The sequence below is a fragment of the Apiospora aurea genome (assembly GCF_038362705.1).
Source record: "Apiospora aurea strain CBS 24483 chromosome Unknown utg000007l_segment0_segment0, whole genome shotgun sequence".
NCBI lineage: Eukaryota > Fungi > Ascomycota > Sordariomycetes > Amphisphaeriales > Apiosporaceae > Apiospora > Apiospora aurea.
Window position 1 is genome coordinate 2,517,344 of NW_027117394.1, and position 25,511 is coordinate 2,542,854.

General features: G+C 51.5%; 9 protein-coding genes across 9 annotated transcripts; 5 read left to right on the plus strand and 4 right to left on the minus strand.

Annotated features, from left to right (window-relative positions):
* Window positions 1-981: 981 nt before the first annotated feature.
* On the plus strand, window positions 982-1,809 carry PG986_011023 (Isy1-like splicing factor; the record flags this gene model as incomplete). Its single annotated transcript, XM_066847245.1, has 2 exons — window positions 982-984; window positions 1,069-1,809. The coding sequence occupies 2 exons, from the start codon at window positions 982-984 to the stop codon at window positions 1,807-1,809; spliced, it is 744 nt and encodes a 247-aa protein (XP_066696736.1).
* A 918-nt stretch (window positions 1,810-2,727) lies between these two features.
* Window positions 2,728-3,594, plus strand: PG986_011024 (PRP38 family-domain-containing protein; the record flags this gene model as incomplete). Its single annotated transcript, XM_066847246.1, has 1 exon — window positions 2,728-3,594. The coding sequence occupies one exon, from the start codon at window positions 2,728-2,730 to the stop codon at window positions 3,592-3,594; it is 867 nt and encodes a 288-aa protein (XP_066696737.1).
* Window positions 3,595-3,941: 347 nt separating this feature from the next.
* Window positions 3,942-5,891, minus strand: PG986_011025 (ser/Thr protein phosphatase family; the record flags this gene model as incomplete). The annotated part of the gene is made up of 2 exons (XM_066847247.1): window positions 3,942-5,631; window positions 5,722-5,891. The coding sequence occupies 2 exons, from the start codon at window positions 5,889-5,891 to the stop codon at window positions 3,942-3,944; spliced, it is 1,860 nt and encodes a 619-aa protein (XP_066696738.1).
* A 541-nt stretch (window positions 5,892-6,432) lies between these two features.
* PG986_011026 (amidase signature domain-containing protein) lies at window positions 6,433-8,109 on the plus strand (the record flags this gene model as incomplete). Its single annotated transcript, XM_066847248.1, has 2 exons — window positions 6,433-6,568; window positions 6,713-8,109. 2 exons carry the CDS (start codon window positions 6,433-6,435, stop codon window positions 8,107-8,109), a joined length of 1,533 nt encoding a protein of 510 aa, XP_066696739.1.
* A 1,057-nt stretch (window positions 8,110-9,166) lies between these two features.
* PG986_011027 (G2-specific protein kinase nim-1) lies at window positions 9,167-11,448 on the minus strand (the record flags this gene model as incomplete). Its single annotated transcript, XM_066847249.1, has 5 exons — window positions 9,167-10,028; window positions 10,057-10,804; window positions 10,870-10,993; window positions 11,035-11,327; window positions 11,409-11,448. The coding sequence occupies 5 exons, from the start codon at window positions 11,446-11,448 to the stop codon at window positions 9,167-9,169; spliced, it is 2,067 nt and encodes a 688-aa protein (XP_066696740.1).
* A 1,156-nt stretch (window positions 11,449-12,604) lies between these two features.
* Window positions 12,605-14,683, plus strand: PG986_011028 (BTB/POZ domain-containing protein; the record flags this gene model as incomplete). The annotated part of the gene is made up of 2 exons (XM_066847250.1): window positions 12,605-12,826; window positions 12,917-14,683. The coding sequence occupies 2 exons, from the start codon at window positions 12,605-12,607 to the stop codon at window positions 14,681-14,683; spliced, it is 1,989 nt and encodes a 662-aa protein (XP_066696741.1).
* Window positions 14,684-15,035: 352 nt separating this feature from the next.
* On the minus strand, window positions 15,036-16,411 carry PG986_011029 (putative CYB2-lactate dehydrogenase cytochrome b2; the record flags this gene model as incomplete). Its single annotated transcript, XM_066847251.1, has 4 exons — window positions 15,036-15,522; window positions 15,600-15,817; window positions 15,877-16,006; window positions 16,092-16,411. 4 exons carry the CDS (start codon window positions 16,409-16,411, stop codon window positions 15,036-15,038), a joined length of 1,155 nt encoding a protein of 384 aa, XP_066696742.1.
* A 2,544-nt stretch (window positions 16,412-18,955) lies between these two features.
* Window positions 18,956-20,300, plus strand: PG986_011030 (uncharacterized protein; the record flags this gene model as incomplete). The annotated part of the gene is made up of 2 exons (XM_066847252.1): window positions 18,956-19,053; window positions 19,184-20,300. The coding sequence occupies 2 exons, from the start codon at window positions 18,956-18,958 to the stop codon at window positions 20,298-20,300; spliced, it is 1,215 nt and encodes a 404-aa protein (XP_066696743.1).
* Window positions 20,301-21,135: 835 nt separating this feature from the next.
* Window positions 21,136-22,336, minus strand: PG986_011031 (uncharacterized protein; the record flags this gene model as incomplete). The annotated part of the gene is made up of 3 exons (XM_066847253.1): window positions 21,136-21,540; window positions 21,630-21,795; window positions 22,188-22,336. The coding sequence occupies 3 exons, from the start codon at window positions 22,334-22,336 to the stop codon at window positions 21,136-21,138; spliced, it is 720 nt and encodes a 239-aa protein (XP_066696744.1).
* Window positions 22,337-25,511: the final 3,175 nt, after the last annotated feature.

The following is a 25,511-nucleotide window of genomic DNA, read 5'->3' on the forward strand; positions in this document are numbered from 1 at the left end:
ATCGTCACCCTTGGCTCCGATTGAAAACTAATTTGAAGCCTCACAAGACAAGCCGCCGTAGCAGCTCATCCTCGACCAATTGCTGTTTGTCGTCCTTGCTGAAGGCTGGCGCCGAAGCTGCCTGGACAACGCCAAACCGGACGGCCGGGATGGAAAAGGGAACGGACTGCACGCTGGTACGTCAGTTTGGGAGGATGTAGAAGGACCATGTTGGTCCGCCTCGCTCAGATTTCTGTTCTTTGCATATTTTCGTCATGCACTGAAGACCAGAGTCGACAGCTCCATGTAGCTCGCAATTGAGGTTTTCTTCCCCGCAAGGCTTAGATCAAATGATTTGATACTTTGGAAAAGATAGGAAAGGTAAAGCGTTGTGCTGCGGCCATGTTGCATCGCAGTTGCCGGCATGACATCCGTAAGTGAACAGGTCAGCTATTCGGTGTCATTTGTAGTGATAACTCTTTCCTGCTTGAGCAAGTATTCACAAGAGTGTGTCCATATCAGTACTCTGCCAAAAGGCATACTTCACGGGCAGAAGTCATCGGTCAAACGATGCCAGGGAGCAGACCATGCTATCAACCTGCGCATTCTGAGACTACCGCCAGATGCTGTAATGCGTGGCAGACCTGGCAAATCAAGACGTAGGCAAGAACATCATTGAAAGCCAGTTAATTGCAAATTGCGAAGAGTCGAATGTAAATGATGAGTGAATGAAGGAGAGGGAATGTTGCTGCTTGGTTGAGCGCGTCCACTGAAGTAAGCGCGTTCTTGCTCAGTACGTCCTGGTCCTGGCCTGAGCCACCATCAGCCCCACCTTTAAGTTAGCAATTGACGAGGCTGAGCTGGGACTTTTCCCATCTCGAACCGACGAGAGCCCAAGCACCCAGTCAACCTCTCAACCACAACCAGACCAGCCAAAACTGCCTCGCCTTCTCATTCCTGTTCGCAGTACTTTGAGGCCAGAGCCTCTCCCAAACCGGCAACATGGTACGCAGCTTCCCGCCCCCTTTCGACCGCCGATTTTGGTGAACCGTCCCCCCCGAATGCTAAGCTAACCCCCTCACCCTACAGGCGCGAAACAGTGAGAAGGCCCAGTCGATGCTGTTCCGCTTCCGCGAGGCGCAAGCAGCGGACCTGGGCATCATCGACGCCGGACGCACGAGGCGGCCCAAGGTCATCACCGAGGTGGACTCGATCCCGTCGTGCGAGAAGTGGCGGGGCCAGACCCTCAAGGAGATCTCGCGCAAGGTGTCCAAGATCCAGGACCCGGCCCTGAGCGACTACCAGATCCGCGACCTGAACGACGAGATCAACAAGCTGATGCGCGAGAAGCACATGTGGGAGGTGCAGATACGGAACCTCGGGGGGCCCAACTACATGCGCGGCGGCGGCAAGGTCTACGACGAGACCGGGCGGGAGATACCGGGCGGCGGGAAGGGGTACCGGTACTTTGGGCGCGCCAAGGAGCTGCCCGGCGTCAAGGAGCTCTTCGAGGCCGCGACGCAGAAGAGCCGGGAGGAGAAGCCCCTGGAGACCCGCGACGACCTGAGGAAGGCGGTCGATGCCAAGTACTACGGATACGCGCCCGACGAGGAGGACGAAGCGCTGCTGCAGTACGAGGCCGAGAAGGAGAAGGAGGCCTTCGACACACTATTCAACCAAGGCGGCGGCAAGGGCGAGGTGCCCAAGGGGTGGGAGTCTCTACCCGGTGACAGCGGTGACGGAAAAGGCTGGGAGCTGCCCACTCTGCAGGAAGTCCAGGATGAGCTGATGGATAGGAGGCGGAAGAGACTCCTGGACCAGCTTCAGTAGCGCCGTGAAAAGAGCATATTAAGGCAGCGGCGGCACTGTGAGGCTTGCGCGTGGTATTTCATACAGCGGGCTAAATTCAAGGGTCATCACTTTCGGTTGGGTGGCCCTTCCTGTACTTGACAGTTTTTGGAGTCTCGGGAGTTGGGTGGCGTTCGGGGATGATTGCAACTGGTTCTGGCACGCAACATGATGCATTTTTCGTGGTATAGTGGTAATCCGGAAACCCTGGAAATCCAGAAGAAAAGAAGGCCTGGCTTACTGGAATTTCTGGTCCTGCTGGGAATAATCTGTTTTGCTGTCTGAATGCCACAGCATATACAACAGATTACACATTGTAGTAATGTACCTCAAGGTTCCAGTGCTGTGTGCTCTTCAGTGACTGCCTCCTGTCAACTTATTGATGCCGGCTTCTGCGAACATCTAGCCACGTAAAAGTTCGATCTCATGGGAAGCTAAGAATCATGACCTGCATCTTCCACTTGCAGATCCAACAGAAAATGCTGGCATTGAGATGCAGTCGAGGTATACGTGAGAGCTTTAAACAACAGGTACTTACCGTTGCCGCCTCCCATAGGTCCCCCCTAATGAAATGAGCTTCCAGGGACCAGGGGGCGGGGCTGTAGGGCTGATATGGCTTGAATTGGCTTTGGTCCAGGCCTGCGTTCTCAGCTGCCCCACCAAAAAGTCCCTATCGATTAGAGAGCTTCAGCATTGAAGCCAGTCCAGTCCAGTAACAATCACGTCGCATTGCCATCGCCAGTGTCACTATTCCTATAGTCAAAATCTTCCCACCAACCGCCAACCGACACCGCCTCCCAGAGGGCATAAGTACAATAGACACAGCCAAAAACCAAGGTAACATCTGTATTGAACCACAAGATCAGCCTGTCCCCTAAGAACGGAAAGAACCCCAAAAACATGGCCACCCACCGCGCCGACGCGCGCCAGTTCCTCGACGAGCGCGGCTCCGCCAACATCGCCCTAACCCCCAACGGCCTCAACCCCTCCACGATCCTCGAAAAGGCCGTGCGCGAGCGCATCGTCGAGTCCTTCTTCTTCAAAGACCAGTGCTTCGGCGTCAACGAGGCCGACATCGTCGACCGGGTCGTGCGCCACGTCCGCTTCGTCGGCGGCACGTACGGCTCCGCGCAGAAGCCGACCCCGTTCCTGTGTCTGGCCTTCAAGCTGCTCCAGCTCGCGCCCTCGGACGCCATCTTACAAGAGTACCTCGGCTTCGGCGGCGACAAGTTCAAGTACCTGCGCGCGCTCGCGCTCTTCTACATCAGGCTGACCCGCACCGCGCCCGACGTCTACCGGACGCTCGAGCCCTACCTCGAGGACCGCCGCAAGCTGCGGCGCAAGGCCCGCGCCGGCACCTCCCTCACCTACGTCGACCAGTTCGTCGACGACCTGCTCACCAAGGACCGCGTGTGCGCCACCAGCCTGTGGCAGATGGGCAAGCGCGAGATGTACGAGGACCTGGACCAGCTCGAGCCCCGGGTCAGCCCCCTGGGCGATATCGAGGACCTGCTGGACGATGACGACGAGGACGAGGAAAACAAAGACAAAAACGGTGATGATGAGGACGATGTAGAGATGTTGAATGGTGGTGGTGACAGCGATGATGGTGCGAGAAATAGCGACGATGATGAAGGGGAAGTCAAGGAGGATAGCGAGAGGAGGAATAGGCGGAGCAGCAGTGAGGATCGCCGGAGGAGCGAAGATCGGGAAAGGTCAGAATCACGAAGTCGGCGTAGATCGAGGAGTCGAGGCGAGGAGTCGTAGAGACCTCAAGAGGAATGCGAGCCCCAAGTTCTCCTGTACATTTCAAGCCCCTTTACGGAGCAATAAGATACCCCTATGAGCCAACCAACCCCTTAAAATCCTCAAAATCATATAATGTCGAGAGAGCTTTCGAATGGTTTATACTTGATCTTCTATTCCTCAAAAAGTTGATCCTAACCTTGGTCCTATAACCGGTCTCAATCTAGACATATCGAAACCCCTGGAGTCTAATGTAGTTCCAGTCCCCAAACCATGATCGAATCGCCTTTTCAGCATACCCATGACGAACATACTGCAATCTACTGGGTTTCGCTGAAGATTCTCGCCGTTCGTACCTATCTCATAATCTAGCATTTACCTTTCCAATTCTCGCTAATCCACTTGACCATCATGTCCGTCATACTCAGCTCAGAATATGGTTTGACATCGTCAGTGCTGTAATCACCGCCGCTGTAGCGCAGAGCCGCCAAGACGTATGGCTGGGTGTAGTCGACGAAAACGAGGTCGACAGTTGCAGGCTCGCTGCCATCGGCGGGGAAATCAATAGGAGCCTGGAAGCAGTTGGGCACCGCATAGAACTTGAGCGGCGCGTGCTCAGTGTCATCGCCATCGGTTCCGAGGTCATCTTGCGTGGTGTAGCCATCGATCAGATCAGGCTTGTTGCTATCAGCCAGGGGCTTCTGGCCTGCATCTTCCGCGACGCGCATGCTGGTATCCTCGAGAGTAGCAGCCGCTTCAAACTGCGGACGGTTTCGCAAAGACCACTGCTCAGGACTGGCGAGCCATCTGGTATCCAGAGCAGGGTTTGCTTCAAAGGCAGCGACTTGACCGCCGCGGTTGAGGAGATCGATAATCTTATTGGCGACGTTATAAGGTACGTCGGGAATGTAGTTCCATCGACTCAAGAACGGCGACACTATGAACGTCGAGTCGGTAGTAAAAGCGCCCTTGAAGATGTCGAAGCGGACCATTCCGGTGTTCGCAATAGCCAGTCTCGGAACGCCCTTCCTGTCCTTGTTGCTGACCATGTCAGGGATGACCTGCTCTTGAAGCCAGGTGAAGACGCTGGAGTTGCTGGGAAACTCGGCTCGGTTCATCCACAAGGTTTGCGGTGCGCAACCATACGCGTTGTCCAGCTTCAAGGACTTTCGACTCTCGGTGATCAACTTCGTAACATTACGACCTTTTTCTGTGGGAAATGTGGTCTCATTCAAGCCGGTATGGTGGTGGAGCCCATAGAGGTTGTTGTCGATGTAGCGTCTCTTCCAAGACAAGGATGCTGCCTCAGTCGAGACATCATCTGTGGCTTGTGCTACCGACTTCTTCTTGATACCATCCATAGACACCCAGCCAATCGTCTCCATGTAGCGACCACTTGCAATAGCATATGCCTTGTCGTCAAACTTTCGCGCATCTCTGACGTGAGCATGGCCTCCGAAGAATGCGATAGGGGTGTACCAGTTCTGGTCGCGGATGACCTTGTAAATCAGGTCGAACTCCTTCATGCGAAGGCCAACATGCCCGGCAACGACGAAGAGGTCGGGCTTCTCTCGAATGGCCTTCAAGAACCAGTCCTGCTTGACCGTTTCTTCCACCTGTTGCACCACGCTGTTGTTGGCGCCCCGATCGAAGTCGAAGATGAACCCAAACGCCACGACGGTGAGCCCCTGGTTCTTGGTCGTGAACTTGCGGTACCGCTGCGCCTGTGGGATTTGGTTGCCGGTCTCGGGCTCAATGTAGTCCAGGTTGGATGCGAGATAGGACTCTCGGTAGTTGGGCACGGTAGTCTCGTGCTCGCGCTGGACGGAGGAGGCTTGGTAGAGCTCGTGGTTGCCGGTGCAGATGACGTCGAGGGGCTGCTGGCGGAAGACGTCCGAGGTGTATTTGCCCTTGGGGTCCGAGGCGTCGTACAGGCCGTTGCCCTCTATCCGGTCGCCCGTGTCTATGACGAGGAGATCGACGCCTTGCTCATCGGCCTTCCTCTTCATGTGCTCGGCAAAGGAGACGTAGTCGCCCCAGTCGGCCGAATACTGCGGTCTATTCACGCGCCAGTAAGCATCGCATCGCATCACATGGTGAAGGGGCGCACAGGGAAACAAGAGATCAAACAATAGAAGGTCTTCTTACTCTTGTAGATGACCGCCATGCCAGCCGTGTGTATCTGTGGTGTGTAAGAAGTTGATTTGACCCCATTCCAAGTCTCGCATGGGCGCGGCGACGGGATTAGGAGCTCCAGGTTGGGCAGCTCTGGCTACCGTCGCCAGCGACGCAGCTACTAGTGCAGTGTCGATGAACATGATGATGGGCGTTGCTGGAACTGGGAACGGATACGTCTAAGCCATCGATCGAACTCTAAAAAGCGACGAACGCTTCAACAAGCTACTAATAAAGAACAGTACCCGGAATGAGCGATTATGCTTGATTAGAAGGAGAGAAAGGCAGAGAGCGCCGCGTGTCCCTGTGTATGAGATGGGTAGCTAGGTGTTTGGGGATGGATGACCCTGAGGGACCGTTGATTACCTGCTGCTGGCACTGCCTCCCATTGATGCCGGTACCTGCGTCATTCGCCTGCAGCGTGATAAGCTGCCGCCTTCCAATCAATTGCCCGATAAGTCTAGTGGGCCAGGCCTATTGGCCTGTTGACATGGGGGCTATTGGGCAGCTAGGCTATTGGCTGGTAAGTAGGTACCTAGACCAGACTAAGCTTAGGCGGGCAGCCCACCCCCGTACCGATTTGCGAAGCTCGAATGCGAATTCTAGGTAGGCTCGTGATTTGAACGATCGATGGTCAAGAAGCTCTCTCACACCTAGAGCTGTTAACACAATTGAGCGGTCTACATGTCTACACATGTCAGGCATCTCCGCTCCAAGATCCCCTCAGGGGTCTTCTGCTCCCTGAGGCTGAGAAGGACGCCCCCACCCCGATTGGCATCCTCGAGTCTACCGACGAGGACCAATGCCTTCATCGCCGGAGGTAAGCTCACACTCCCATGAGAGGAAAATACCCCCCCCCCTTTTTTTACACAAGACTAATAGTCGAGGTATAGTGGACGAAGCAGCCCCCCTCCGCCGCCGGATGCCTCTCGAATCCGACTCGCCGTGAAAGACAACATCGCAGCTCAGGGCCTGCCGACAACATGCGCCTCGCGCATCCTCACGGGCCACGAGGTCCCCTTCACCGCGACCATCGTGGCGCAGATCGAGTCCCGGCTCGGCGCCGAGCTCTGGGGCAAGACCAACATGGACGAGTTCGGCATGGGGACGCACTCGACCAACACCCCGTACGGGAGCGTCCACCTGCTCGAAGGCCGCTCCGCCGGCGGTAGCTCGGGCGGCAGCGCCGTGGCCGTCGGCCTGGGCCAGGCGACGGTGGCGCTGGGTACTGACACGGGCGGCTCGATCCGCATGCCCGCGGCCTACACCAATACGGTCGGCTTCAAGCCCTCGTACGGCATGCTCTCGCGCTGGGGTGTGGTGCCCTACGCCAATTCGCTCGACACCGTCGGGCTCATTGCGAAGGAGGTGTTGCCCATACAGGAGATCATACAGGCCGTATGCATGGAGCACGACCCCAAGGACCCAACATCCCTTCCGGCGACTGTACGAGAGAGGTGTGTCGCGGAGCGCCAATACTACCCCTCTTCTCGAAGCACGGCACCAGACCTCCAGGCGCAAGGTCTGTGCGGTTTGACCTTCGGCCTGCCCATCGAGTACAACATCGAGGAGCTCAGTCCCCGTATCAAGGAAGGATGGATGCAGGTCGCCGACAAGATCAAGGCGCAAGGAGGCCGCATCGTACCCGTGTCTCTTCCGTCGACCAAGAGCGCGCTCTCAGCATACTACATCATTGCGCCAGCCGAGGCGGCCTCGAATCTGTCCAAGTACGACGGCATCCGCTACGGGAAGCGGGCTTCAGCTTCGGATTCGGCGGAGGATGGCGACACCGCCAGCAGCGACGCCCTCCACGGCATCCTGTACGCCAAGACTCGAGGCGAGGGCTTCGGCCCCGAGGTGAAGCGGCGCATCCTGCTGGGCTCCTACACCCTCAGCTCCGAAGCCGTCGACAACTACTTCAAGCAAGCGCAGCGAGTACGCCGTCTCGTCCGCCGGGACTTCGACCGCGTCTTCCGCCTGTCCAACCCCTTACTCGAAAATGAGCACGACGACGGCAGTAACGAACAGCAGCAGTTTGACCTCAGCGACATGGACGAGTCCGTCTCGCTCGAGTCCAAGCTCGGCCCGACCCAGGTCGACTTCCTGCTCTGCCCGACGGCGCCAACAACGCCGCCCAAGCTAAGCGACATCGCCAAGCAGACCCCCTTCGACTCGTATATGAACGACGTTTTCACGGTGCCGGCCAGTCTGGCGGGACTGCCGGCCATCAGCATCCCCATGGCCCTTCCGAAGAGCGAGGAGGATCCGGTAGACTTCGGGGGTGTGCAGCTCATCGGGCAGTTCTGGGATGATGCGAGGTTGCTGGCTGTAGCTGGGCATATCCGGTCTGAACAGCAATAGTAGCTTATATGTACATCTAGTTATGCCTTTCCGTTACGAAATGCTAGCGAGCCCTGTAAATGAAGAAATACGATTATATATTCGATCTTGAAGAATTGCGCAAAACGAGATCGCATTGGACATCCTCAGGACATAAGCGATCCCTTTAGAAAGGTGCCTACCCCTATATCTGCTGCCGAAAATGGCGAAATAGTGACTTCAAGAGGGGCTGTTTGCGTACCAAGCAGGGAACAATCGCGCCCTTACTCACTGCATTATCATCCATCACCGATCAGATATGTTCTTTCGTATTCAATGCTCGCTCTATCAAACAAGTATGAGTGAAGAGAGAGAGAAGAAAAACTATTAAATCAAATGGAACCCAAAGACCCTTGGGTGTACTCCGACAAACACCAAAAACCCACAGCACGGCTCCTCGGGAAGAAGAATCCAACGTGCTATGCTACACCATACACCGCACTACTGCTACTACTACACAACACCAACAATATGCAGCACCCCTCAACCCCTAGACTCGCCGCCGACCGAACGCTTTTCGCCATGTTTGCATGCAGACATTCATTGACAATGCAACGCAAAGCAAAATGCAAGAGAGAAAAAACAAACCCCAGGCAACAACATATCCAGTCGTAGCCAAAACACCAAAATTAGACGCCTTGTTCCACACCCTGTAGAACCCCCTGAAACATGTCGTCGTTATAGTTAAGAACCCCCTTATCCATTCTCCAGGTGAATGATCCGCAATGTGAAGAGTAAAAGATCCCTCTTCGTCCAAGTCAGGAACGTCCGTATCCTTTCCTGTCTTGTCTTTCATGCAACCAAACCATGGTACAAATGAAAAATGCGCAAGTTTGGCAGGTATTATGCCGAAAGTTTTTTTCGGTGGTATCTTGTATGTGAATTTGCCTTTGTACAGTGAAAAAATAAAATCTGATGCATTGAGTGGGAGATGTTGCAAGATGCAACATCACTTGTTGTTTTCATCGTGTTTGTTGTTGTGCTGCTCTCGAAGCAGCAATTTGTGTAAAGGGGGAAGTCTTCGCCTTCGCCGAGAAGCCTAGACCCGGAGAATGGGCTTCTTACGCACCAGGAAGGGGCTAGGCATCTCATCCCTCTCGGGATCCCAAATAGCAGGGGGCTCGAGGGTGCTGTCGTGGCTTCGGTTACCCATGCGGTCCTTGAAGGCGCGCTTGGGGCTGATGTTCATGTTGCCATTGTCAATGCCGCGTCCGCCAGCGCGAGCTTGCTGCAGCTCCACCAGAGTGCGACCCTTCAGGTTGTTCTTAGCGGTGACCTTGGTAGGGGCCGACTCTGAATGCTGGTCCTTGAGCGAGTTCTTGCGCTGGATGCCGTTCTCCCCATTGTTGAGCGAGTTTAGATTAGCAGCAGATGGGATCTTGCTGAGACGACGGTTAGGCGAGTTGCCACGCAGAGCGCAGTTGCTGGCCTTGGATTGCAGCTCAGGAATTGAAGAAGAGTTAGGAGGCAACGAAGGAATAGGCTTGTTGGCGTTGAAACCACTAGGCTGAGTCCTCATGCGACCCATCGGGGCCGTCTTGGTGGCTGGCAGAATAGGCCGTTTTGGGCCAAAGGGGTTCCTGTTGGATCGAACGTTGCGAGTTGGCGATGGAACCAACGGCTCATCGTCGTCTTCAGACTCCGAGAGGACCGGGTCGGCATCACGGTACTTTTCGTTATCGGCTTCGGCAAAAATGGCCGGTACGTTGGATGAAGGCACTTTGGTAGCAGCGTTGCGGCGCGGCGATAGGGACAAGGCCGCCAGGGGAATGGGCGATGGTGATGCCATTTCGATGTCCATGGGTGTTCCGAGGGGACCAGCAAACATGGTTTGAGCTCGGCCGAAGGGGGGTTCGGTTTGTCTTCTTCGGAGGCGCAGGCTCGGGAGATTCGATGGAGAGCTCGGTGATGTCGGTAGTCGATGGGAACTCGCCGTCCAGATCTGTGCTCGCTCCGCCAATCGATTGAGGGTAGTCGGTGGACTTGGACGAGGTGAACTCTTGAGACTGTTGGACGTTGGCGAACGTGACGGCCTTCTTTTGCAGCTCCTCCTGAACTCGTGCTGCTACTTCGGCTTCGAATCTTTGCCGGAGCTGCTCCATCTCTTCGCTGACCAGGCGGTCGATCTCTAAGCGAGCCTTCACCTCCCACTCTCTCCGCAGAACGTTCTCGATCTCTTGTCTCGCAAAATTCTTCTCGTTCTCCAATGCGCGCGCGGCCTCCTTGAGCTTCTTTTCCAGCGCATCCTCCTTTATTTTCACCAATTTGCCCATTTCTACCACTTCACGCTCCTTGCGCATCAAGCGCACGACAGGCATGTTGAGCAAGGAGGCCGTATCCGGTCGGCGGTCTGGGTTCGTCTTCAAGCAATCCCGGATCACTCCCATAAGTTCAGCCGAGTAGATGGCAGGCAAAGGCGCTATTTTTCCCTCCTTGATCTTCTGGACCAGCTGGAAGTGGGATTTCGCGTTGAAGGGGGGCTCCTTGGTGCACAGCTCGTACATGATGCAGCCTAGCGACCAGATATCCGACTTGAGGGTATACCGCTCAGCGGCACAGATCTCTGGCGACATGTAAAACGGGGTGCCGACGTATGTTGAGGCAAAGTCGTGTGACTGCATCACTTTGGACAGACCGAAGTCGCCCAACTTGACCGAGTTGTCCTCTCCCAGGAAGACTGTGGTTATATCAGCAACAAGTCCGCCGGCCAAGGCAGCATGCAATAAAGATGATGTCACTTACCATTCTCAGGTTTTAAGTCACGGTGAAGGATGGTCATTCCTCCTGGTGGTATCTTGGGCTTTGCAGTCGCGCCCAGTCCCAGAACATGTTTGCCGACATCTGGGGGTCGATGCCGTAATGACACCTGTAAAGGGCGGTGACGAGCTGGGAAAAGATGCTCCAGACGAAGGCTTCCTCAGCGTATTTGTTTTGTTGGGTGAGTTCCCGAATAACCCGACCGAGATCGCCGTTGCCGCAGTATTCCATGTAGAGGTGAAGGTCTTGGGATATCTTCAAGTGTTCGCGGTGGTAGTATCCGACAATGTTGGGGTGTCGTAAGGAGGACAAGATCTGGAATTCGGCGTGCAACTGTTCCCGTTCCTTCTGGGACATCTTGAGGTAACTGATCTCTTTCCGGCAGAGGACCATGCCATCGGCCTTCCGCCTGACCTTGCGGATGATACCAAAGGAGCCATGGCCTGTAGGGTAGGACAGCAACGATTAGTACAGTCCGTGGGGGAAGAGTTTGCGTGTGGAGAGGAAGCGATGAGGATTCTTACCAATCTTCTCCAGGCACTCATATCTATCGGCTTCAGTCATGATGAACCGGCAACTTCACGAGACGAGAAATGGGATGGGGGATGTAGCTGCTGAGATTGCTGTGCCATAAGCTACCCTAAGGATACAAGCCAGGGCAAGCGGGTTAGTAGTCGTCGTCGAGTCGACGTTGGAAGGGGTTGCGGAGAGCAAAGTCAAGATTTTTTTTTCTGCTTGGAGTGATAGATGATAGAATTGGATGTGCAACGGGAGAAGAAGTTGTTGGCTGGCACGGGCAAGTTAAGGAAAGTACAATGTACACAGGAAAGCGCTCAGTGGTGCTGTTTCCTGCAGCGTGAAAGGCAGGGCCGGAGTTGGGTTGAATCATTCACGACCGCCCCATGTTGATTTCGGGCTGCTGGTCGTCCAAGCAACAGCTGGTTTCCAGGGCTAAGTGGGAGCTACGGCCAGCTACTGCCCCGCTACGGCCATGTTTAGGCGGGTCCAATTGGGAGACACGCCCTACTTCAAAGCACGTCCAAGTGCTATTCGTCCCGAACCTCCGGCCAACCAACTGCCACTAACCTTAAAGGCCCAGCACCAGCAAAAGCGGTCGCAAAAAGCGAAGCTTGGGCCAGCCCCGGGCCTGGCAACCTGCATCATCGCAGCATATCAATACCACCTCGACTGACGTATGTACTGTAAATAAGACCCTTCCTTTCTTCCTTGTTGATTGAGGAGTCATGGCGGACGTATCAAGAATGTATCAAAAGATCGGCAATTGCGCAAAGCGGATCCTGCTCCATCGACACGCGAGAGGTGTTCCAAATCTTTCCTTCTAAGTGGTTATATTCTCAAAGCACCTACATACATATGTATGTATATGTAGGTATTAAAGAATGTCCGATCGATGGCGTTGGCGTTGGCTAGAGAAAAAGACTGCCCGCTGGAGCTGAGTGAGCTCCGTCTCCGACATGACTGGTCCAAAGCTATTGCTGGCAATCGACTCTGATTCAGGCCAACGACCCCACCATGAGATCGCCACAGCAGGCAGGTGTACGTCTGAATTATATGAGGGTAGCTATCGCCGATTTGAGGTCTTCATGGCAAAGCCGTCACAACGTCCCCTCTTATTTCCCCAGAAGGAATATCACCCCAGCTGTTTCAGCTCAAATCTTCTTTTCCGGTCATTCTGTCTCGACAGTGTTTATCTGCAACCATGGTCCTCCGCAAGCACGAGCTCGAGGCCAAGCTCAAGGATGACATGCAGCTGGTGAAAAGCGGTGTCCTCCGGGACGACAATCCCCTCGACGACAGCGAGGAGTTTAAGGAGCTCCTCCTGGCCTGCCGGAGAGGCGATCTCAAGCGAACTCAGGAGCTCATATCGGCTGGCGTTAATATCAACGGCAAGGATAAGTTTGATTATACCCCGCTCATCATAGTATGTGACACCCAGAATACTGTGTTATATCTGCACTCAATCGGAGATAAGGGGGATAATGTTCGCTGACTCGTCGCCATCGCCATACAGGCGAGTCTCTGTGGCCATTTCGAACTGGTGCAGCTGCTTCTGGAGTCTGGTGCCCTGGCTGAGCGAGATACCTTCCAAGGAGAGCGCTGCATATATAATGCCCTCAATGATAAGATACGGAACCTGCTACTACGATATGACTACTCCAAATCCACAGATCCCTTGCAGCCATGGGCCGCGCACCTCACATCCCTCTTATCCAAAGAGTCCCCCAAGACCTCGGATATCGAGGTGACGGCTCCAAACGAGACGATTCAGCTCCACAAGTTTATCCTCTCGGCTAGGTCCCCCTATTTCCAGCGGAAACTGGCCGATGCGCCGGAGACGACCATATGGAAGCTGCCGCAGACCATCCCCGTGGAGTCTTTTCATGTCGTCATGAGATATGTGTACCTCGGAGACATCCCACGTGATATTGTCCGGCCCTGGAGCTCCCACAGCGAGGAGGAGATTCTGACTGGTATTGATAAGATCAGTAAGCAGCTTGAGGTCACCAAGCTATGGGAGGCCATCCTCGGGGCCAGCGACAGGCGGCTGGCGCGCCAACGGCACCAGGATGAGGTGGCGCGGGCTGCGAGTCAGGTTGAGCGTTTCTTCAACGATAAGATCATCAAACACAAGATGGTCGTAGACGTCTCCAAGGTGCAGGACGTCAAGTGGCGTCATGATAATTCGATCTTCGCTGACTGCCTACTGCGAGCCGATGAGGCCGGCTCAGATACGGAAGATGATGAGGATGGTAAGGCAGGAGAAGAAGAAGCGGGTTTCTCAAACGGTATCCCCATTGGACCTGCGGCCGCCGCCGCGGCTGCCCAAGCACAGAAAGGAGCGTCGAAGAAGAAGCGGAAAGCAACGCTATACCCCGTGCACAAGGCCATGCTCATCCGTTCGCCCTATTTCGAGACCATGTTCTCGTCGCAGTTCATGGAGGCCCAAAAGTCGGAGAATCTGCACGTCGTAAAGGTCGACTGCTCACCCGAGGTGCTGGAGCTCATCCTTGCCTTCCTCTACACCGAGAAGGCCGAGTGCCCGCTCGAGCTAGGCCTCGACCTGCTGTACGCTGCGGACATGCTCTTCCTCGACAAGCTCAAGACGAAGGCCGCCGTCGCCATCAGCGCCCTGGGAAGCGGCAACAACGACGCCTGGGTGGACCGGACGCGGGACGAGAAACTGCAGTCCGAAGAGGAACAGGAACCTGAGATGGAACCCATCAATGTGTACGACGTCATCCACGCCGCGTGGGACCTGAAGGTGCAGCGTCTCGAGGAGTTTGCGGCGCGGTACATCGCGTACCGCCTCGAGGACTACATTGACGAGGACGAGTTCGCCGAGCTGATCCAGGAGTCCGCGTCGCGGCTCACGCGCCGCGAGGAGACCGACACCATCGAGCTGCTCGACGACATCCGGTACTACCTGTCGGAGCGCTTCCGGTTGCGGTTCGAGGACGCCGGGCTCGACGAGATGCTTGATGACGAAGGCGAGATCGACGCGGCGAGGGCGGAGTCGCTGGCGGACGCGGCCGCTGCGTCACAGGGGGCTGGAACTGAGGCTCAGCAGCAGCAGAACGGTGACGGATCGCTGCCACTGTCAGCGGAGGTCAAGGATGGCGACGCCGAGCAGCAGGCGACCGAAGTCGGCGTTAACGGTGTCGTGCGTACCCTAGACGGAGAGTTGGTCGATGACGAATTCGCATCGGATGCGGTCAACTATCAGCTCCTGCTACAGAAGATCGATGGCATGTTAGATAAGCTTAAGCTTGATGCATAGAAAAAAGGGTAAACTCAAACAGAGATAAACCATCAATAGAGCGCATATACACTGAGACTTTCCGAGAAGGAATGATTCTAATGCTTTTAGAAGGCACATTGGCTAGTGAGTTCATCCTTAACCTTGTCTTATTTACAACAACTCATCATAAACTCAAGACGCCAAAGAAGTAGGTCTGGGATGAGGGTATCGCATTCTCTTATTCACTCATTTACATAGATGCTAAATATATACAGCCAAATTGAGCTTGTGGTGCTGCATTGAAGAGCCCCTAAACAGCGTTGTAACCACTGACAGCACAACACTCTTAATAAAAGTTGGTCACACAGACAAACACAGTTTCCGTGTCCTTCTAAGAGTACCAGCCGTTCGGCGTCCAGTTGACGACCTCGGCATCGATCTTCTTCAGATCCGGCACGCCGAGGTTCGCCGAGTCGCCAATAAGCTCGCCCTTGAGGATCTGAGCGACCTTCTCGACACCGGGCTGGCCGAACGCGTTGGCGTACATGAAGGGCCGGCCGATGCCCACGGCGCGCACGCCGAGGGCCAGCAGGCGCAGGGCGTCGCTGCCGTAGCGGACGCCGCCGTCGGCGTAGACCTCGATCTTCTGGAACATGGTGGGGTCCTCCTGGTACATCTCGATGGCGACCTCGAGCGCCGAGGGCGAGCCGTCCAGGTTGCGGCCGCCGTGGTTGGAGAGGACGATGGCGGGCACCTTGTGCTCGATGGCGGCCTTGGCGACGGCGGCGGTCTGGACGCCCTTGAGGATGATGGGCAGCTTGGTCATGGAGCGGTACTTCTCGAGGTCCTCCCAGGTGTTGCGGGTCAACTCCACGTTTCTGTATCATCCGGATTGGTTAGCATACGCTTGTTCCACTGGCACACAGAATAAAAGACTTCATGGGGTATTGCTTACGAGGATCCAACGTCGAAGCGAGCGGCACGCTGGCGGCTGGCATCACCGGGAGAGTCAATGGTCCAGACGATGGCCTTGTAACCGGCCTTCTCAGCACGGTCGAAGTAGGTTTGCGTCTGGGTGTCGTTGTTGGGGATATACAGCTGAGCGAAAAGAGTCTGGTTCGCAGCGGCATTTTCGGCGATGGTCTCCATCGGCAAATGCGAGTAGAGAGAGGGCTGAGTAAACTATTAGCAACTGAGATCTTCACAAAAAATAGCACTCAAGTGCCACTCACGATGTACAGGATGCCAGCGGCGGCAGCTCCCTTGACCAGGTTGATCTCAGCCTCAGGATGTGCGTAATCGGCCCTGGCGCAGGGGCTGATGTAGAAGGGGGCCGAGAAGTTGTGGCCGAGGATAGAGGTGCTATATTTAGGTCAGACCTGATGTGTTGTTCCAAGGCAAGGGCTGTGTGTGTAACCATGCCGTGGATGGGAGGCAAGTCACTTACGGCAAGCTGTCTTGGACCTTGGTGATGTCGACCATCATCCGCGGTTTGAAGCGGTAGCGGTTGTACACCTCGAGATTGTTCCTGTAGGACCACTCGCCGCCGGCTCCATTGCGGTAATAGGTGTAGTTCTTGATAGGCAGGCCATTTCGGGCCGCCCACTCGAAGTCGTTCAAAGCGACCATGTTCTTGATGTCGGGCAGGGAGCCGACAGGAAAGTTTGCGCCAAGAGCATCCACGATGCCGGTGTCCGGCTCGTTGAGGAAGGGCCTGGCGGCGAAGACGCCCGAGGCCAGGGTGGCGGTGATCAGAGAGTAGCGCATGGTGTAAGTGAGATAGCACGGGTATAGAGAGCGAATAAGGTTAAAGCCTGGGCTGGTAATGAATGACAGCGGTAGGAGTCCCGAAGACGCGAGAACGGATCACGGGTCAGGTATGGAAAGTCACGGCTGCCGCCCTTTTATACTTCAATAGTCGACACTGGCACACTTGCCCTCTTTTCTCCAGCCCCGTTCTCCTGAGGGTTTTCTTGGTTGTCGCCCACATCCACTCTGGCCTTGTCGTACCTATGCCTCTTTCGCCATGTCTTTTGTGCTGCCATGGCCTGTACCAGGATTTCAAGCCGATGGGCTCCGGAGCACACAACCCAGCTAAGCCTCCCCTGCCGGCGCAAGTCGGCGCCGAGAAGATTCTGAAGACGCACTTACTTGCATGCATGCAGGGATGACGAGGGATTACAAAGGCAGCAGTACTAATACCGACTTCATACCTGTCATTCTACATCATCCACCTCCTCTGGCCATGCGGGCGGCAGGACGTAATACGACGAGCCAAAACGCCGTGAAACTCGGGTAATCTTACTGTTGTGATGCCACCCAATACCTTCCCGTGGGGTGGCAGGTGTCAGACGAATATGTTTGCCGGGAAAGCCAGGAAGAAGGAAGGTTTTATCGGCCCTCAATTTCCAACGGGCGGGTCACCGACAGTAGGAGTGGCCAGCATGACTCGTGCGAGGCCGCATTAGGCAAACCAGAGAATAACATCAGAGCCGAAGCCATTCAGCCCGTTCCCTGTACCTGCCTCTGTAGCACGTCAAAATGCCAGCTGCGGGTACGGACGAACGCCAAGAATCCCGTCCAAACCACAGCCCTGGGCAGTCAGTCTGGGGGGTTGCCTCATCTAGACAGGATGCCAAGTCCATAAGGCCGTTTCTCTTGCTCACCTTTTCCTCTTCAGGACCAAAGGACTTTTCTGTTGCCGGCCTCTTCGATCCCCATCGATGGCAGCGTTGCAACGTCAGCTTTCTCATCTCTGACCTTGCGCGAAAGCACCGATCCATTTCTCACGACGCCCATGCGACCTGGCCAAGCATTTTCTTCCACAGATCACGGCCGAAGATAGATGACACGTGGTAAGGCAAACATGGCGGTGCAGTGGCCCAGTGGGTTTTGTTGCGTGCTGTAAGATTTGCTCTACTGGCAGCTAGTGCAACAGATAGAACAGAGCCTCCGTAACGTCATGCCATGCGCGCCCAAGGTTCTTCAAGGTCTGGTTTGTCGCAGCGAGGGGGGATCGATACTACCCTGATATCTATCAATAACAGAATCCTGGATGATAAAGGCCCTACAGCCCAGCGATCATGTCCGTGTGCAGATGCATGGCGCATGGCATGCGAGACGAGGACTGCTTGCTTGCTTGCTTGCTTGCTCAGTAGGAGCGCGGGATGGCGTGATGGTGGTAACCGGACATGTGACCAGAAACAAGGCCTCACCTTCCGCAATAAGCGCCTTGTCGTCTTTTCTAGGCACAGTAACTCGGTGATTTATAAGGCGGCATACCTGTTTCGTAATGCATGCGAAATCCAGCAATGCATTTGCCCAGGTGCCAGGGCCGCTAAAACGTCCAGTCGGCCGCCCATGGGGAAACTTGGCGTCTCCTTTTTTTTCTTCTTTTCCGTGGTTTCATGATTATTACACACGGGAGCAGTGCAGTGCTGCGGGCGTGCAGCGAGAAGGCGACTGGGCGAGACCGCCGCCGTGGAACCGGATCTTTGTCTACATGTAGACAGGTGGGTATCCGTACTTTATGTTGTATCCCCCAGCCGCTCCCAACAAGCGAGACGATTAGGTATGATCTAACGGCCAAGCCCTGCCAGGGTCTGTTATCAATTAAATCAGTACTCCGTAAGGTCCATGCATAAACGGAACTCTCTGTGCGATCGTTCAAATCGAGGTGCTCTGGGATGACATAATCTGCCTAAGCGAGCGACTTCTTGAGGAACTTTGGTCTCACTCATCTAAGCTTGGGTAGAGAGAGATTGGCGCAACATCGAATTACGAGGGAGGACAATTGCTCCAATCCAATAGCAACCTGCTGGCATCAATCAGAACATACTCCAACGTAACAATGCTAGAATCAGACTCGTATTCGAGGCTTTCCCATGTCCTACAAGCTGCAAAAGTGCGACTTGGCGCTGGGCTAGAAAAAGTGTGGAAGTCAAAAGCGCCTGGCTGACACCGGTCAGAAGGCCCTCCAATTGCTACAGGTAAAAATGGCCTGGAAAGAGCAATGCATATTGGAGGTATTGATTCAATCACCTTTGCAGGTAGGTGGGAAAGGTACCGAGCATACTAAGACGGGGGGGGGAGGCGTTCTTTGTGCTTATGAATGAGCGATGCCTGCATTCTTTCTTTGCCTAGCAATGTCTCAAGTTGCATCATCGTGCGTCCGATGATTACTCACCTTTGCAGGACACGGGTGTGTACTCGAAGGCAGACAATAAGAGGTAAGAAGCAACAAGCGAAATCCATTGTGACGGGGAGAGATGCTTCCGTCAATGAGTCGAGCCTTCTGCAGAGAAGCAAACAATGGGTTTGGAGACAACTATCAAGTCTGCGGGTACCGTGTTGGTCACCAGCCCAATTCCAACACTTGCACCTGACGATGTTGCACATCTAAGATCAAGGTACATGATCGCAGGCTAAGTCTCCCTTACATTCACCCGAGAGAAGAAGAAAAGGAAGAAAGTCACACAATATCGTCCTGTGTCTCATCGTATCCCTTCATTCGCTCGACCTTTAACTACACGCCACCAGCTTGAGGGCCATGGTAGACCTCCCAGCCAGACACAGCATGGACAACCGCCTCTCCTCAAGAAGCAGCATGAACACGACCGCTGCGCTACTCCCATCACCTCTGGCGAGGGTACAGTTCTCCAACTTGCCTACCAATGTGCGAGAGCTCATTTGGGATTACGCCCTCCAACCCATTGTGCCCAGATGCCACATCCAGGCCGAGAAAGGGTTTATCACGAATAAGCGTAGTCCACCCGCCGCGGGCTGTGTATGCAAAGAATCTTTGACTGTCGCGCGGAGATATGGCTCCTTCGTTTTCAGACCCGTGGCTGCTGCTGCAACTGCGTCGGACCAGTCGATATCGATAACGACAGTGGGCAACATGCTACAGAGAACCTGGTTCAACCATGACTCCGACTACTACATCATCGAGCTTACAGCTCGCGAGCTACTGGGCTCGCCCATGCGCTGGCCGTACCTACACCCGTCCCACGCGCTCAAGGAGACCAAGGAAGCGCAAGCCATGAACCAGCGGATCCAGCAATTCGAACACCGTCCGAACAGCCTACACCCCATGAGCCGCATCGTCATCTGGGACGAACAGGACGTGGCGGCCTTACCCCGGAAGGAACAGCTACAGAAGTTCCTGCAGGAGGAGCTTGCCGACGCCAAGCGCTTCCCGAACCTGCGCTACATCGACGTCGCCGTGAGCCCCTCGCCGACGCCCGGCTTCAACCGGTCGTGGGACCCGAACCTGTCGGCCCACCTCTTTCGGGACAACCACCAGGTGCTCGTGATCCAGCTCGAAGACGAGGCGGAGATCGAGCGGGTCCAGACCATCCTGAACACCGACCCGCGCGCGGTGGGCCGGTGGACGCACTACGACGGGCAGGCGGGCATCTTCATGCGCTACCTCGGCCGCGAATTGGACAAGGTCATTGAGGAGTACAGCGCCAAGTGGTGGGCCAGCACGAAGGCGCTGCTGGAGAAGACGCTGATCGAGGCGCGGCGAGAGTACGCCGTCGAGGTGCAGGGGAAGAGCGAGGGGAAGAAGCGGCGCAGTCAGGAGATGCGGTCGACTTTCTTGGGACCCATCAAGTTCCGGCCGGTTTACATGTTCAACTCATTTGATAGGTGATCTTGACGATCAGGATCGCTAGGTAGGGTGCAGGATACAGTGTACGACGTATACCCAATGAATACAGGGAGAAACAAACCACATGCAGTTCATACGGTTGGTGATTTGACTCCATATCTGCTCCGTCACCCCCTATTCAATGAGAGTAATTATGACTAATATGATTCTGCATTTATTCTGGCATGTACTGTACATGTGCATAACACCCCTGGAAATCCTAGAGTCCAGATGGTCTTGGCTTTACGCTTGCGGTTGTTGGTTTCGTCCTGCAATTAAGACTGCTTGGCGGCGGCACGCTGAGTTTGAGATGTGCATAGGCACGGTCTATATGGGCAGTGTGGACTCGGCTCAACGAACTCAAACTAAATGTCTGCCAGGTTAGCTAAACGTCAAGATGAATATTATTCAAGTCTCTCTGCAGCCCGCATTAGTAGGAGTCGGGCAGGCTAAACCGTGCTTTCCGTTGCCGTTACCTAATTAGTAATACGAAACGGCCGGCGGCATCTTAAGATATGCATTCACACAGTCGGGGGGATGTAGGTCTCGGGCTTAGAAGGAAAGCCAATTAACAATCTCGACAAGAGGCGAGAGGTTACTGCTTCACTATTATGACGGAAGCAATGAAGAGGCAAGGAGACCCCAGATCGCGTATAAGGATGCTACGACCTTGTGGAATGCTCGCCCTTCCAACACTCCGTCGAATATGACAAAGTAAAGTCACCACCAGGAACCATTCACCCCGTTCGTTCGAAGGCATCCATTCTCGCATCTCCTGCCTTCCCCCTTCTCCACGATGGTCTTGGAAATGGGAAACGATGTCCCTTCAGACGAATACCTAGCCGTTTGCGACAGGCGAGTCGCCGATCGTGAAGCGGAAATGCGACGCCCAGCTAGGTGGTTCGAGTTCATTTCCAACGAGGACCATGGCCGTCAGAACCAGATCGCCGGGCTTCGCACGGAGTGGCAGGGGCGGTACCTCGGGGAGCTCAGACGAAGGAATATGGCCATCTGCCACAAGGTGTTCCTCCTCCTCAAACAGCGGTATCCTGCAAATGGCATCACAGGATCGATGCACAAAGAGGTCGCCGTGGCCGTGTGCAAGAGTGTCACCAAGGGCTTCCTCCTCCATTGCCAGATGCGAGGCGAGGACGCCTTTTATCGGCCGGACGCTTTCCAAAACTTTGCGTCCGTAGCCCTTGGCATTTCTGTGTCGGAGAGGGAGATGGTTAAGATGGTAAATCTAGCAAGAAAACAGGTAAACGCATCACGATAGTCTCCCCCGATTGGAGCAGAATTGGGCTAAGCATTGGGTTAGCAGGAGTCACCTACAAAGACTTGGAGCCGTTCTGTGAGGGCACGCAGTGGCCCAAGGAACCGGAAACCCTCGCGCAGCAGAAGAAGATGCTGTCCGCCATCGTGAACGACGACTCGATGCAGAGAATTCTTGTCGGTACGATGTTCAAGGCTCACACCGAGGCGAATATGGTGGTGGAGGCTGCGGCGTCGGCGCGGAACGAGGCGTACGGAAGTACCCCGCTAGGTGCCAGCCGAGAGGCGGGTGAGAAGCGGTATTGGAATGCGCTGCATGACAACTCTGAGAGGCTCCGGGTACCAGCCTTGAACGCTGACTGGGTCCTACTGGATGGATTCGAGGGCCATTGGTATCATATCGGACCCTATCTGGACTCCTGGATCAATCTGGGATTCATTTGAGGGGCTGGGGCTCTTTGGGGTTCACTTTCATGCAATCGCTCTTTCCCTTCGTCTGGTAGAGTAACTGATCAACACGACAACAGCCACAGTGGAGATGTCTATAGTGAAGGGGTCGAGAGAGTTAGCAAGCGCTGCCCGTCCAAGGTTGCAGTCTTCAAAACTAGGCTCTCTCACTCACAGTCATTGGGCGCCATCTTCTTGGAGTATTGATAATTGGTCAGGACGCGGGCGGCCACGAAGGCAACGGCAATGACACCAAGTACAATCTGAATCCTCATATAGGTGACATGGGAAATACTCGGAATTTGCGCAATTGGGTCCATGTTGCTGAATGATGCAGTGGACAGTGAGGCAGTCTGTCTGTATCTGAAGCAAGTGACGGTGCTGTATTCGTGAACCGGTACTCGACGCTATCTACGTATTATAACTTCCAAATATACAAGGCATATGTTGTTCGAAACCACTCATCGACAAACTCGTCGGGAGACTCACTCGATCCAACGTCTCGGCAGTCAGTCGGAATGAGATGCATTTACTGCTTACGTCGTCATTTTCAACCATATGCAAGGTTTCAATAAATACAGGAAGTTGCCCAACGTTTGAATTTTTCATGCAGACATGTTTCGATAAAAAAAATCAGGCTGACGGCAGGAGGAAACACATCCAATAGGAAAAGGTTCTGTCAACATCAATTGTGAGTGGCAGCGTCATATGCATTGGTGGGAAGGCAGTTGGAATAAGATCACTTCTCTTATGCAACCCTCACCTATAGAGAATTCTAAAAAGGGTATTTATTAAATAATAAGGTCTTAAATTTAATGCTATAAAGTGTTATATTCCTCTAAGTTCTCTTCCTTCGGCTACGCTCGATAAAACCACTTTACCTTATTTTTATTCGTAGTTTAAGCTCTATTAAATCTAGGTAGTTTATATATATATATAATTAATTCACTTAACTATCGCTATTATTTAATACACCCCCTTAGCGATAGCTAGCGCTAACGAAGTTAATAATAATTATTATTAAACTAAACCTTCCTTCTTTCCTTTAATTAATTAAGGCTCCGGGCTAATTTTATTCTATTAACCTTTACCTTCCCTATCCTTTTTTTATCACTAACCCTATCGGCTCGTTCCTTTTATCTATTATTAATTAATAATTAATCGTTTTTCTACTTTATTTAAAAAAACCCGTTTAATTAAATTTATATTAACCTTAAATATTAATAAACCTTTTCTTTTACTACTTTTTAATTATTATTTCTATCCTTTTATTAATTAATAATTAAATCGCATTATCTATTAAACCATTTTTCCTTCACTTACTTCCTCTCTTAATAACTTTTTCCACTACTACTAATAATATACCTTTTAACTTTTAACTTTTTATTTCTAATAGGCTTCCTTTACTCCTTCCATTATCTATTATTATTTACTATCTATTAATTATCTTTAAACCTACGCGCCTTTATTATTTCTTTCTTTTATAGTTTAATCCCATAATCTATCATTATTTTTAACACTTTTAAATTACACTATCCGTTATTATATTTAACGTTAAAATAATTTTAAATCTACTTTTTCCCTACGCCTCTTACCTAATCGATATAACCGATCCGCTCTTTATTAACTAGAGTATTAATTATTAAACCGATAATAATAAATCCTTTAAGTTAATAAATAATATTTTAAATATAACTAACTTTTCTTTAAAAAGTCCTCTCTATTTTTAATACATTAATCGTAACTTAATCTATTTTAAGGTTTATATCCTCTCTCCTTATCGCTTCCTACCTACTTTTTAACTCTAACCTTTAAATCTTAATGAAAATAAACGCTCGCACTACTAATCTCGCTAAAGCTTTCGCCACTTAAAGCTCTATAAATAATAAAAATAAAGCCTATTTTTTTAATAACTATATTTATCGCTATAAAACTAATATTAAAACCAAGAAATTAATTTACACGCTTAACTTTACTCGTTAATTTATCCGCACTCTATAATCCACTCGTTAATTCACTCCTACCTCATTTAAATTAACTAGCTTAACTTATACCTTAAATCTTAAAAAATAAATATCCTTTTATATTATCTCCTTCTTAACCTATTTAATTATCCACTTATAATATATTTAAACCTATTACCGTTAACCGTCGCTTAACCTTTAATATTACTTAATCTTTAACCGCCTTATTTAATACTACGTCTATTTTTAAACCTTTATCTATTAATATTCTTACCGCTTTAAAAAAATAAACTATCGCTACCCGTAAAGCTAATAAAGAAATTCGCTGTACTAATTAACTTCGCCGGGAAGCTATTACGCTACGCCGCTCTTTTTATAACTTTAAAATTAACCGTATTTAACTATAACGCTAACGTCTCGCTATAAAGCAAGTTTAAAATAAATATCTTGCTTTAATTAACCGTTCCCTTTCTCGCTTAATTTAGGTTTATTAATAAACGATTATTATTAATAATAAAAGTAAATTTAAAAGTAATTCTAAAAATTAGTAAAATAATATTATTAATAATAACGATAAATTTAACAACGATTTTAAAAAGGATTCTAATAACGAGTAAATATTAATATCTTTATTTAGTTAATTTAATGTTTTTAAGTTAAATAACTTTCTTACGTTTTCTAATAACTAGTATTAATTTATAATCCCTCGATTTTCCTATATATATAAAATTTTAAAGTTTTAATCGGTTAATAATACTTATAAAGTGCCCGTTTAAAGGCTAGAATTTAAGATTACCTGCACTAAAGGTACGACTATTATCTATTCTTCTTTAATACCCGTTTTATTAAAGCATTACTTACTTCTTACACTTAATCTTAATTAATTAATTACACATCTAACTATTTAAATACCTCGGCCTTCGACTCTAATCTTTCTTTAATATCCTTTATACTTAATTACCCGTAAAAAGCTTAGTGTTTAATATATATAAAAAACTTAGTAAATCCGTCCGCGGGCATTATTACCATTAATTTATAATCCATTTATATCGCTCCTCGTTAAACCTTTTATTTCAGTTAATATAAATAAATATCTACATATCGGAGCTTAATTTAAAACTTAATTATCCTTTAAATTAAAAATCTAGTAATAATATTATTATCGTATTAAATCTCTAAGGGGTTATTTAATTTAATATTTAAGGTATAAAATAATTATGTTATATATATAGTCTCCTTTACCATTTAATTAATCGCTAATAATTCCGCCTTTATTATTAAAGTAGTTACGGTATTTTACTTATTAGCCCTCTACGAAATCGACCCTTTAAATAATGTAAAGAGGTACCCTTAAAAGTTTCTCTTATCCGGGTTACTAATAAATAATATATTTAAATAATTAATAAAGCTTTTAATATTAAGCCTTAATCGTTAAAATATAAAGCTTAATCCCGCCGTTCTTTTAAAGTAATAAATTACGTTATTTATATATCCTTTGTGTTTTTTCGAGAGGTTATAATTAATTTATCCT